Raw genomic sequence first — 12857 nt, 5'->3', positions numbered from 1 at the left:
GACGAGCTGCGCAAAACCACGTTCATATTCGCGCGATTTTTTGCGCAGCTCGTCAGTGAACAACGGCTCTGTGTAGTTAATGCTGCTAAATGCCGGCTTTACTGATAAGATGCGCGTTAAATATCGCATGCGATTTATCGTGCAGCCCTAGTTTTTTTTTGTTTTCCTTTTTACGTTTTTCCTCTCATTTCTTTTATCAAGTCGCACAAATACTGTGTAGAAGATAGCGTTCATAGTATTGTGAACTGAACATCTCAACTACTCACACAGTAACTCAAATTTCATCACTTCCCATTTCACACACTATCAGTCTGGGATCAAACTCAGCTCTTGTTGTGCTGACATCCAGGGATCACAGGAGCAAGGGAGAGGGACAGTAAATCAGGGATAAGTAGGAGAGAAATCAGAGGAATACTATGAGGAAAGCTCATAATCCATGGAGCTGAGGGAATTTGAGGCACGCGATGCCTCAGCAGATCCACTTCACACTAAGAAATGCTTCTAGCCTCTCTAACTGATCTCAAATCAGTTCTTTTTCCCCTTTTCTTGTGTTCAGTGGGACCCCTGATCGGACGATACTGTGGCACGAAGATCCCTCCAGAGATCCAGTCTTCCACAGGTCTTCTGTCGCTTTCCTTCCACACTGACATGGCTGTGGCCAAAGATGGTTTCTCTGCCCGCTTTAACATGACTCACAAGGAAATTAGTGACTGTAAGTGTAATTTTTATAGGTAAAGTATATCATTTTCTGATCATGTCAGTTGTCTTACCCACCAACTAAAAGTAAACACTGTGATGCAAATCACTGTTCTGTTTGTTTGAGCCCAACTTCAATACATTAGACCAACGGTGTGAGTTTGAGGTGGGACTGTCTGTTTAGTTGACCAATTGTAGACTTGGACGTGTTTGACCTGTTCGCAATTTTTGTAATTCTGTTTGATGGCACTAGTGTTGTGTTCTCACACAAGTGTTGTTTGATAATGCATTGAGTTAGTGTTCAGTGATGCATCGAGTTTGATTGTGCTGAAAGCATTCTGTCATGCCTGACCAATGTATGTGCTCGTTTACTGGGGTCTGAAACAGAGAGGTTAAGTAAAAAGATACGATAAGTTGATGCTACTCGCTGTGTCGGTGTGATCCTTATCAAACGCAACAATAGTGCAACCAGGTGCCATGGCTTTGAATAGTACACTAACCCAGTCAAAGATACAATGAATTCACAAAGCTATGATTTTGATGATTGCTGATTTGTCAGGAAAGACTCAGTGTGAGGCTATGCTATGCTTACCCATGTGCTGGAACTTGAAGCATGACTCTTGAGGCCAACTAGTGAATTCCTGGCATCCTTCAATCTCAGATCTCACCTGAAGTAGCCTACTCACTTTTCATTTTATTAAAAGATTTTTTGGTTCAGTCTAAGGTTTAAACCAGGTCAAATGATATCAGGCTAAAGGAATCTGATGTTGTGCAATGTTATGAGGTGGAGTGAGGCATGTTTTTGGCAGCACAAGTTGGTGTTTCATTATCACACTAATACATGTGACTAGAATTAATCTATTAATGACATATAAAACTGTATTTGTTTTTGAAAAAAATTGCAATTGTTGTTATCAAGGTTATTATTGTTAACTAAACTTAAAACAAAAACATTTCCATTATTGAAGCAAAGAAACAACTAAAATCAATTTAAATATTAAAAAAAAAACTTATATTTTATTTCAGGCTACATTTTTCATTTTCATTTAGCTTAACCTGAAGTACTAACATAACTAAAACTAAATAAACTAAAACTATAAATAAAAATTTATGAAAATTATATAAAATGAACTAAATAAAATTACAAAAACAACTACATTACTAAAAGTAAAGCACAAACAGAAAATATAAAAATAAAATCTACTTCAAAATATTAACAAAAACTGTAATACTATATCACTGATATTAAAATAACACTAAAGTAAAAGCGGTATCACCCACACCAACACACACAAAATAGTGATGACTAAACATCTGCCACATTTATCACGCTGAATGTTTCCACGGAGAAAAAAAAATCACGTGAGAAAGTAAAACTTATGAGGCTGCAAATCGAATAACATGATGCGTCATAGCTTCTTGTTTATTTGCAAGGATCCATCTGTTCAGTAAATTACATTTTATGATTCATGATTTACAACTAGATAGAACAGACATAAAAATATAATTACTGGAGTTGAATGTGAAGTTAGCTATGGGGATATCAAATTTGGAGGGAGGGGCACAGGTTATGCTTAATCCGGATCATAAAGAATAATGGAATGACAGTGAAATGATATTCAAACTGCCTTGAGATTTATATTATGCCTAGATTTATATATATATATTATTTTTTTTTTTTTACAAGAATTATACTATTTTATTTGGTTACCATGGCAACTTTATCATATAATGATTTTCTGAACATCTGTTTCTCTATCTATATATTCATAGTCCTGACAACACCGTTAGTTTTTTATCATTCCATGAAGTAATAATCTAAAAAAGAAGGTATCACATTTTTAATCACAAATTCACAGATACAAAATACATTTATGTGTTAAAAAAATTAGAGACATTTAAAAGTCTGGCAAAGAAAATGGATGTATAAAATCTGAAAATAGTCTGTATTTACAAAATAATTTTTGTTTTAAAAGTTAAATATTTTCATTAAAATATATTAAAACATTATTTCATGACATAATTAGATACTGGCATAAGGTGAGGGAACAGTATTGCAGTTCACTACCCTAATTAAGATAAGTATATATACTTGCATACTAAAGTAAATAGAACTGTATTGATTGTCAGAGTGAGCATGTGTGTTGTTGTGTATGCTATGGGCTACTAGGTCAGTAAATGACTGTCTAGATCTCTCTAGTTGTTTGTTTTGCTTACTGACTGAACATATGAGTCAGAATGATCTTTTTCCAGTCTTTCCGCAACCAATGAGTCAGAGTGTCAGACAAACCGGTTTAGACGATTCTTAGCTGAACATAATTGCAGATCAGTTACCATAATGCATGTCATATTTTGAATGTCGGGAAAATAAAAGATGCATGTTGTTTGGTCATCTCTGCCACTGATATATTATTTATGTCCTTCAAGCAAGTTCTCTTAAAGTCTGTTGGCATCTATTAGAAGGCTGATCATTGATTTGGTGGCCATCTTCATCTGTACCTTTAGTATCTGCAGAACTCTGGTCCTGTGGCAGCTCAATCAGGGAGACAGACCTCATTGAAGACAGGCGGCTATGCCGGCTGGTCGTACGCTGTCTTGTTATGTTTGGTTTGCCCAGAACACTCCTCAGCTGGACCCAGAAAAAGCTCTGTTCTGTGGGTTGCTGGGGCCACTCTAGGTAGGTTTTGGTATTGAGCATCTTTTTGAGCTTGCAGTATTTACTGGGAAGAGAAGTGGGATCTATGGGCTCCTTCAGAATCAGGATGACATCACTGAATGTCTTGCCAATGGCCCGTTGTTGGGCGAAGTAGAGCTCGTAGTTGCACCACTCACTGTTCACAAAGTTCCGTGACAACACGAAGATTACCTTAATAACAAGAAAACATGTTAGGATGCTGTTTGGGAATTTATAAAATGTTTCAGCACTTTTTTCCACATTTTGTTGATTTAGTTGCTCTCTAATTTATTTTTAGGGGTTATTTTATATGAAAGCTCATTTCCACCTCAGATTAAAGAAATTAAAATAAAGTAATTGTGATAAATTTACAATATGAAATAAAGTCACATTGTGTAATATAAAGTTAAGAATATAAATAAAGCTGCACTTGCAACATATACCCCCGGTTTCACAGACAAGACTTAAGCCTAGTCCTAGACTAAAATGTAAGTCTGAGCTGTTTCAAATGAAAGAAACTTGCACTGACTGATCTTAAAATATATCAGTGCCTTTGTTTTGTCTCAAGATGCACACCAGTAATGCTTTTTTTTCTAAGGCACGTTTATAAAAATGACTTAAATGTCCTAATTTAACTATGGCCTAATCCTGGTTTAGGCTAAGCCCTGTCTATGAAACTGGGCCATAAAGTTACACTATGTGATATAAAGTTACAAGTGTTAGATATGATGAATAGTCATGTTGCGTCACACTGCACACAACTGTTCAAATGTTTGAAGTTTTTTTTAAGGAAGTTAATACTTTTATTCAGCAAGGATCAATTGATCAAAAGTGACAGTAAAGACTTTTACATTTGTGTACAAATGATTTCTATTTCAAATAACTTCTTTCTATTCATCAAAGTATCCTTTGAAAAAAAAAAATTTGCGGTTTCCACAAAAAATATTAAACAGTACAATTGTTTTTACCATTAATAATAATAAAAAATGTTTTATGAGCATCAAAGCAGCATATTAGAATAATTTATGAAAAACCATGTGACACTGAAGATGTTTCAGCACTTTTTTCCACATTTTGTTGATTTAGTTGCTCTCTAATTTATTTTTAGGGGTTATTTTATATGAAAGCTCATTTCCACCTCAGATTAAAGAAATTAAAATAAAGTAATTGTGATAAATTTACAATATGAAATAAAGTCACATTGTGTAATATAAAGTTAAGAATATAAATAAAGCTGCACTTGCAACATATACCCCCGGTTTCACAGACAAGACTTAAGCCTAGTCCTAGACTAAAATGTAAGTCTGAGCTGTTTCAAATGAAAGAAACTTGCACTGACTGATCTTAAAATATATCAGTGCCTTTGTTTTGTCTCAAGATGCACACCAGTAATGCTTTTTTTTCTAAGGCACGTTTATAAAAATGACTTAAATGTCCTAATTTAACTATGGCCTAATCCTGGTTTAGGCTAAGCCCTGTCTATGAAACTGGGCCATAAAGTTACACTATGTGATATAAAGTTACAAGTGTTAGATATGATGAATAGTCATGTTGCGTCACACTGCACACAACTGTTCAAATGTTTGAAGTTTTTTTTAAGGAAGTTGATACTTTTATTCAGCAAGGATCAATTGATCAAAAGTGACAGTAAAGACTTTTACATTTGTGTACAAATTATTTCTATTTCAAATAACTTCTTTATATTCATCAAAGTATCCTTTGAAAAAAAAAAATTTGCGGTTTCCACAAAAAAATTAAACAGTACAATTGTTTTTACCATTAATAATAATAAAAAATGTTTTATGAGCATCAAAGCAGCATATTAGAATAATTTATGAAAAACCATGTGACACTGAAGACTGGAGTAATGGCTTCTGAAAATTCAGCATTGCCATCACATGAAAAAGCCACATTTTAAACTGTAACAAAATATGAATGATTTAAAATGTTAATAATATTTCACAATATTTATTGCTATATTTTTTATCAAATGAATACAGCCTTTGTGAACATAAGAGACTTTTTCAAAAACATTTTAAAAATCCTAACGACTAAACTTGGTAGTATATGATGTTACAACTGTGAGATATGAAGTCATAGTTATGGGAAATAACATTGCAATTCTGAGATATATAATGAACGTTTTATTTTTTTACTCTGAGATGGAAATAGGCTTCTATAATTCGAAGGCTTAGATATTTACATGCAAACTACACTTTTGTGATTTTGGATAATCCTTATTCCAACAATTTCAAGAATGCTGACATTGCATGTTTCTTTTGTAAACAGGCATCTTTGAAGAACATAAATGTGTGTGGACGCACCTTATGACTATCTTCAATGTTTTCAATGATGTTGTCAATGATCCACTTCCCTGGAGTGAAGTCTCTTTCATGGATGCAGAGGCGGTAAGGAGGCTTAGAATTCTCTAAACAAGGGAGCAGCTGGTTTCGAACCCAGTCTGCATCCACGTGACTGTAAGAGATGAAAGCATGAAAGGTGTAGTCCACAGCCTGACCTGAACCTTCTTTATGGGCCCTGTACTTGGTTCTGATGATTTGGTATGTAGCTTTAATGTACCATGGCACGTGAAAAATGTAGCACAGAAGCATGAGACCAAGGACAACGACCACTGTTGTTGACACAGAGATGATGATAACGAGTGTAATATTACAGGCTAAATGACCAGGGAAGTATTGTGATACCATTGTGTTAAGAAGATGCTCGGGATGGTAACACTTGTAGTTGTTTGGCCAGTCTGTGATGGTCACCATGCCCTTGTTTGTGGTTTCCTGTATGAAGGTATAGAGATCACAGATACAGTGGTAAGGGTTGTTGCCTGCGGTCAGGACACTTAGGCTAGGCATGTCCTTAAAAGAACTCATGCTAACAAGTCCAAAGGAGTTTCCATCTAAAGCGAGCGTCCTCAAGTATTGATTCCTCCAGCCGGAAGGGATGAACTTGATCTTGTTGCTGCTGAGGAGGAGCTCAGTCAGATTGGATGCCTTATTAAAATAGTCCATGTCAAGCTGGTCTAGGCTGCTGTATGAAAGATCGAGGAAGCTTACAGAAGTGGGAAGGCACTTAAAACTGTCGCTCGTCAGACTATTATGATGAGCGATTACTTTGGTAATGGTCTGTCTCCAGTAACAGGCATGATTTCCCATATATTGCAGCTGGTTGTGGCTCATATCGACTGTAGTCAGCTTGACAAAGTCTTTGGTCAGAGATGCCAAGTCACTGAGGCTGGTAAGTCGATTACGGCTGACGTTGAATGTTTCAAGCTTGTGTAGTGTGTTTCTAGTGTCACATAGCGGGTTATAAATATAACTGTCCCTCAGCTGGTTGTTAGAGATGTCCAGAAGCTCAACACTTTTCATCTCCTGCCATGAATCGCACGGCACGCTGTTGAAGTTCACATTCCATACAATGAATTGGCGGACATGATTAAGCCAGGTAAAGCTCCAGTCGAAGCGCATTATATCTGGATTACTGATGTCCCTGTAGAACAAAACAGCAAGCAAGATCAAAACAATTAAGACGATGAGAATTCTTTGATGAAAAATAAATACAGATTTATATGTAGGAATGAGAATCATGAAGAATTTAATCATTCCTTTTCCAATTCCTCTTAATGATTCTGATTCCTTGATGGTTCCATTAACAATTATTTTTGTACTTTTAAGAAATAAATATACTAATTGTTGGGCAAAGAAGAGTTTGTAGTTGCACCACTTGCTGTACAAGAAGTTCCGTGACAACACAAAGTGAAAGTGAAGTGACGTGTGGCCATATATGGTGACCCATACTCGGAATTTGTACTTTGTATAACAGAGTAGCTTGGCCTTCTTTGTCTATCAGAAGAAAAATGCACTGGTATTTAATCATTTATAAAGCCATCTTGGGGATGATGCCTCCATATCTTTGTTGCTTTATACAACGGAAAAAATTTTGAGAAATATTTCCTTCGTTCTTAAAATTGTTATACTCTCTCTGTTCCTTTTGTTCGAACTGAACTGGGTAAGAAGGCTTTTATGTATGCAGCTCCGTCTGACTGGAATCTTCTTTAACTGAAATTGAAATTACAAAATTTGCTGTCTGTGGATAATTTTAAAACAGTTATTCGACAAATGGAAGATGACTCAATGATATGTAATTGTTTTAAGTGTTCTTGGTCTGTTTTTGTTTTGTAAATTTGTGATGAAACTAATTGTATCGCTGCCCATTTTGGCCAGGACACTCCCATGAAAGAGATTTTTATTCTCAGAGAGGTTTTCCTGGTTAAATAAAGGTTAAGAATTTCTTGCAAAAGTTAAGCCTTCTAGTTAAGAAGCCTTAACTATATATACACCAGGAAATATGTGGTAACATATTTCATTATTTTATTTTTAATAAATGCCACTGAAAAATACCACATAACGTATATCTTTATCATATGAACAACTAGTCAGTGACTTCACTGATTTAAGTCCCACAGTTAATTGTAAGCTACATGTACTGTATTTGATGATTCACAAAACAACAACAACAACAAAAAAAACAGTATCTTAGTAGAGTATTTTATTACAATGTAATGGTAAAAGCAACAAACGTAATTTGATCCCGTTTTTGTTTTTTGGGAAAAATGGAAAGGGTTCTAACAAGGATCTGGTTTTCAGTTCCTGAAATATACACGTTTTTTTTTAAATCTTACAATAAAAAACAAAAACAACAAAAAAAACCTTAACATTAGGATAAATATTTAAGCATTTTTAAATCAACATTGAAAAATATAGAAGTTAATATAACTTACGAGAGCACAAGCTTTTCCAAGGTCAAGTTCGTCACACTGGATCCCTGTGTTATATTCTGTGAACGAGCAAAGTCGATGAGCAGCAGTTCCAGGCCTTTGATTGAACTGATTTCCACATTTACCAGAGCCATTCTCATAACTTCCTCATTGAATTTACCTCGATAGAAGGTTAGGAGTTGAGTCTTTACATACCGCAGGCCATAAAAAATATCCTGTTTACCAGTATAGTACTGAAATTCAAAAAGGTTTCGGAAACGTAGCACATCAAAAGTCTTATTTGCCAGATCTTTCAATATCATAGGAAGTATATCTGGGTTTTTGTCAAACGCTATATCGAGCCACAAGTTTTTTGTGTTAAGGTAGCTGAAATACCCAGGTTCATAACTTTTAAAACCAGTGGCAGTTTTAATAGCAAACTTGTCCAATGAGATATACTTCAACACATAAATGTCACGGCTTCCCAAACTACTGACCAGGGATCCACCAATGGACAGCACTTTTAACTGGGTGAACTTCAAAAAAGAAGCATCCAGAGATGCTTGAGTGTACAAATTATTGGACATTTCTAAAACCTTCACATTTTTGAGCGGCTCAAGAGCTTTAAATGGAATTTCTCTCAGAGAGTTATTAAATAAGTTTAGATTCTCCAAAAAAATGTTTCCCTGAAAGGCATCATCCACAATCAGAGTGATGTTGTTGAAATTAAGCTTGAGGACTCGCAGATGACTAAATTTGAAAAAATCTTGTTTGCTGATGACCTGTATGGTATTGAAAGACAGGTCGAGTTCTTCCAGAGAGGCAGGCAGATTTGTTATAGGCACATGGTCCAGCCGTAGACCTTTACAGTCTGCTGAACGCCTATCAGATGTTATTGTACAGGGCAGCTTGGCTTTAGCTGGTTTAATGTGCACAACTGCCTGGAGGCTGAGAAGCAAAGCCAGTGAAACAAACATTCTCGCGGGCTTTGCTTAGATCTGAAACAGAGGATATGGAAAAATATTTCCGTTATTAGCAACCCAACCGTTCAGTTTCAGCATTTTAATTTATGTTAGAATAATAAGGATGCTTAATGACATGGACATGGTGAAGCAAGCAAATCAAGCTCAGAATTCACTTAAATATGCCGTGTTTACTGGAAAGGATAAGAAATTATTATAACTACAGTATAATTATTATTAATTAATTATTTATGAATTTAGCAGATGCTTTTGTCCAAAGTGACTTACAGTGCATTCAGGCTATACATTTTTTACCAGTATGTGTGTTCCCTGGGAATTGAACCCACAAACTTTTTTGCGCTGCTAAAGCAATGCTCTACCACTGAGCCACAGGAACATAATTATATATGTAATAGCTATGTAAGCATGGCTGACAATGAAGAAATGAGAAAGAAGTTGGCAGACAATAAATGGTTCTATTCAGTCGTGAATCAGTCATAGTGTCAGTTTTCAGTTGTTGGAAAAATGAAATGTTCTCACAATACACTTTGTTCACAACAATGTCTAATGTTGACTTTTGAAAATGTGAGCATATCTCAAAATCAATCCTAATGTTGCTATGCGAATATGAAAATATGGCAAACATCCTGATTAATAGTTATAGTTATACTTGATTTATTTTACATGATTTCTTTACACTATAAAAGCCAACAATTAAAAAAGAAATATTTTACCTTTTACATGAGAACCTGTAGTTTTTCAAAGTCTGGGTTTGTGGAAAAAGCAGCAATCCACAATAAACCTTCCAACTTCATCTTTCAGAAAGAGTGAATAGTCAGTCAAAATGTCTTAAAGAGTCCTAATGAGAGTGCAATGCTTATGCACAGTAATAATTAAACACCTATTTGCCATGTGACTTAATGCGCAAATCAATATTTCTGCCAAGGACATGAAAAAGGAAATTATTAACCTAAAGTAGCTCTGCCCTCTATAACAGACCCTTCATTATTGTCTTTACTTCCTTATCGGAAAAAAAGGTTCCTTGCCGAATTCTATTAAGGGATTCAATGTTTCATCTGCATAGCAGGATTTTCATTTTTTTTTTCCTAACAATTTTTCTGTTTATAATTTAGGGGAGAGTGGGCATGGTTGCAACAAGGGGCAGTTGAAACATGGCTTATTTCTTCAATCAGGATGATCTACAGTTCATACTGCACATGCTCAATTAGCCCCTTATCCTTCCTGGAAGAAAGCAGCCACATGTGACCATTCCTTCTTCAAAAAATAATTTTCATGGTAAAAAAGTAAATTTTTTTGTGATCAGATTTTTTGTCATACTGTCTAAGCTGTTTGCGTGAAGCATTGTAAAGACATAGCTGACATGTGCCAAAGATCTTGTGTCAAGCTAGTATAAGAAGTTTTATCATGGCTGTTAGTGTAGGGACCATTGAAACACGTTGTTGGAACTGTCCCAACATGCTGTTCCTTACCACAACATTGATGTAAAAGCTTGCCATAAAATTACAAAATTGTCATTTTATGGATTAATAAAGAACCCCTTTCAATAGTCAGGTATCTCACCTTTTTTTTTAGTAAATAGTTATTTTTTTAAATCATTTAGTCTAATGTGGACTTATTTCCTTCTCTCTCACCCTCTCTTTGTCACACACACACACACACACACACACACTTACTTATAAAGTCAGTTTAATAAATAATGGTAGATTTGTCTAATTTGAATCTGAAAAGTAAGACTGATTACCACTTGGTTAACTGCTAGTTAGTCAAACTGTCTTAATATAGTGGCTATGTTTATGCAACCCAGTTCAGTAAACTGTCACAGAAGTTAACAGAAGTAGGCTATTATTAAATTTTAGTCTTGATTTTGATTTAATTAATATTTTGTAGTTCAAATGTATTGTAATAATTAACCAAAATATTGTTGTTACTTGTTTCTAGAAAAAGTTTTTTTCCCCATTTACTATTCTTTGTTTTTATACAGCCAGTTTAACTTATTGAAGACCCTATCTGTGCACAAATAAAATAAAGAAATTGCAAAATGATATTTAAGAATGATTTTAATTACATATTAATGAATGTCGCAACATTTGACTTGGTCTATTCAAGTAGCTATAAATTGTATGTATATTATCATATGTACACGTTTCAGCAGTGTAGGTGGGTAGCTGACAGATGTGGCTTTAATGTATTAAAATTTTGGCTTTCCAATACAAACCGTCTCTGATAAACTGAAGGAAATGCAAAAACTGTTGCAACCGTCCCCACTCTCCCCTGCCTACAACAGTACTCAGCTTTGTACTCAGGCAAACACGTGTGTTTGACCTGGGGAAAAAAGCACACCTGTTCAAGAGTCCTTCAGCAGTGCTTCAGGACGTCAAGCTCGCGAAAATTCGCTATTCAGCGTTTGGTTGGGTAGGTTATATTGCACTGACACTAGAATAAATATTGTGCTAATAAAAACGAGCAGGAGGGAGAAAATCGACGAGGAGGGAGAAAACGGTGTTTATAAAGTTGCTTCCGTTAGTAGCCTACACGAGTCTTTAAGATTTGATTAATTTGATAAACGTTTGAAGACAAACACACGGGTAGCTAATACAAACACAGGTGGATTTTAGTTAGCGACTGTTAGCTACATATACGGACCAATAGATTTAAAGTCGGTAGTTAATTTTGCAGAAGGCAGATTTATCAAAAACAGGCATAGCATAGCGTGCTCCTTTTTATAATACAATATATAAGACAAATTAATGCTCACCTCTGTCGATCTGGGAAAAAAAAAAGAGTTTTCAAACCTTGTAAGTCGACTCTCATAAAGTTGGTCCAGAGGTTCCCGCAGTGGACACTTTAGATGAATCAACAAAAATGTTCAAGGGAAGTTCGAGCACATCGTATCAGATTTCCTTCCTTCAATCTGTGCCTGGGTTGTGCTGTCTGTGCTAAAACTGTAAGCGGTGATGTTCCGCCCCGTAATGGTTCAGTTATTCAGCTGTGTTACGTGAAAGAGAACGGCTGTTTTTTTTGGGGGGGGGAATCTCACTAAAGGGATATTCACCCAGCAATGGATATTCTGTCATCATTTACTCACCCTCATGTCGTTCCAAACCTGTATGAATTCCTTCTTCTGTGTAACACAAAAGAAAATATTTTGAAGAATGTTGAATGACAGTTTTGGTTACCATAGACTTCCATTGTATGAAAAAGTATGAGACATTTCTCAAAATATGTACGTTTATGTTTCACAGATGAAAGAAGTCATACAAAGACATGAGGATGAGTAAATGATGACAGAATTCCCATTTTTGAGTGAGCTATCCCTTTTATAGAGATATTACCCTTCAAGTACAATCTGATTTTTAGAATTGGCTATAGTGAATAAAATCAACTGTGATTCAGATTACCTGTTGTTTATTTAAAAAATTTTTGCAAACAAACATTTTAGCTTATGTGTAAATTGTTTGAGGTAGACAACCAATTCATTTAGACGTTAGAAGTTTAGACATAGAGGGATTTATAGTGGTTTCCCTAAGTTTGGTTCTTCTCTCAGCATCTCTCAACAGTTTGGTACAACATGAGGTTTAAAAGGGTAGGCTAGTCCAACCAAAAATAAAAGTTCTGTCATAATTTACCCACCCTCATGTTATTCCAAAACTGTCTAACTTCTTTTTTTTTTTTTTTTCGGTGGAACACCGAATGTGTGAGAAGTATTTATTTTTTGGTCTATACAATGGAAATCAAA

At 35.2% G+C, this 12857-nt stretch overlaps 1 protein-coding gene across 3 annotated transcripts; it reads right to left on the bottom strand.

Moving 5' to 3' along the window:
- Positions 1–2061: 2061 nt before the first annotated feature.
- LOC107717772 (toll-like receptor 2) lies at positions 2062–12069 on the bottom strand. 3 transcript variants are annotated; one of them, XM_016524616.1, is made up of 5 exons: positions 11914–12069; positions 9835–9915; positions 8163–9136; positions 5695–6871; positions 2062–3562 (listed from the first exon to the last, which is right to left on the bottom strand). In XM_016524616.1, the coding sequence occupies exons 3-5, from the start codon at positions 9113–9115 to the stop codon at positions 3119–3121; spliced, it is 2574 nt and encodes an 857-aa protein (XP_016380102.1). In that variant the 5' UTR covers positions 9116–9136; positions 9835–9915; positions 11914–12069; the 3' UTR covers positions 2062–3118. The 3 variants fall into 3 exon arrangements, with proteins under 3 accessions (XP_016380102.1, XP_016380101.1, XP_016380103.1); XM_016524615.1 differs by lacking the exon at positions 9835–9915 and having other exon boundaries at positions 11877–12069; XM_016524617.1 differs by lacking the exon at positions 9835–9915.
- Positions 12070–12857: the final 788 nt, after the last annotated feature.

Source organism: Sinocyclocheilus rhinocerous, unplaced genomic scaffold, assembly GCF_001515625.1.
Source record: "Sinocyclocheilus rhinocerous isolate Xijiao unplaced genomic scaffold, SAMN03320098_v1.1 scaffold1204, whole genome shotgun sequence".
NCBI lineage: Eukaryota > Metazoa > Chordata > Actinopteri > Cypriniformes > Cyprinidae > Sinocyclocheilus > Sinocyclocheilus rhinocerous.
The sequence above is the reverse complement of the archived record's forward strand: the minus strand, read 5'-3'. Positions and strand labels throughout refer to the sequence as shown.

Bases quoted from the DNA above. Each gene is read 5' to 3' on its own strand.
- LOC107717772 (XM_016524615.1), bottom strand. From the start codon at position 9,115: ATGTTTGTTTCACTGGCTTTGCTTCTCAGCCTCCAGGCAGTTGTGCAC. The intron at 6,872-8,162 runs GTAAGTTATATT...TTTGTTCTACAG, and splicing joins TTGGAAAAGCTTGTGCTCTC to GGACATCAGTAATCCAGATA. The intron at 3,563-5,694 runs GTGCGTCCACAC...CTTGTTATTAAG, and splicing joins ACATTGAAGATAGTCATAAG to GTAATCTTCGTGTTGTCACG.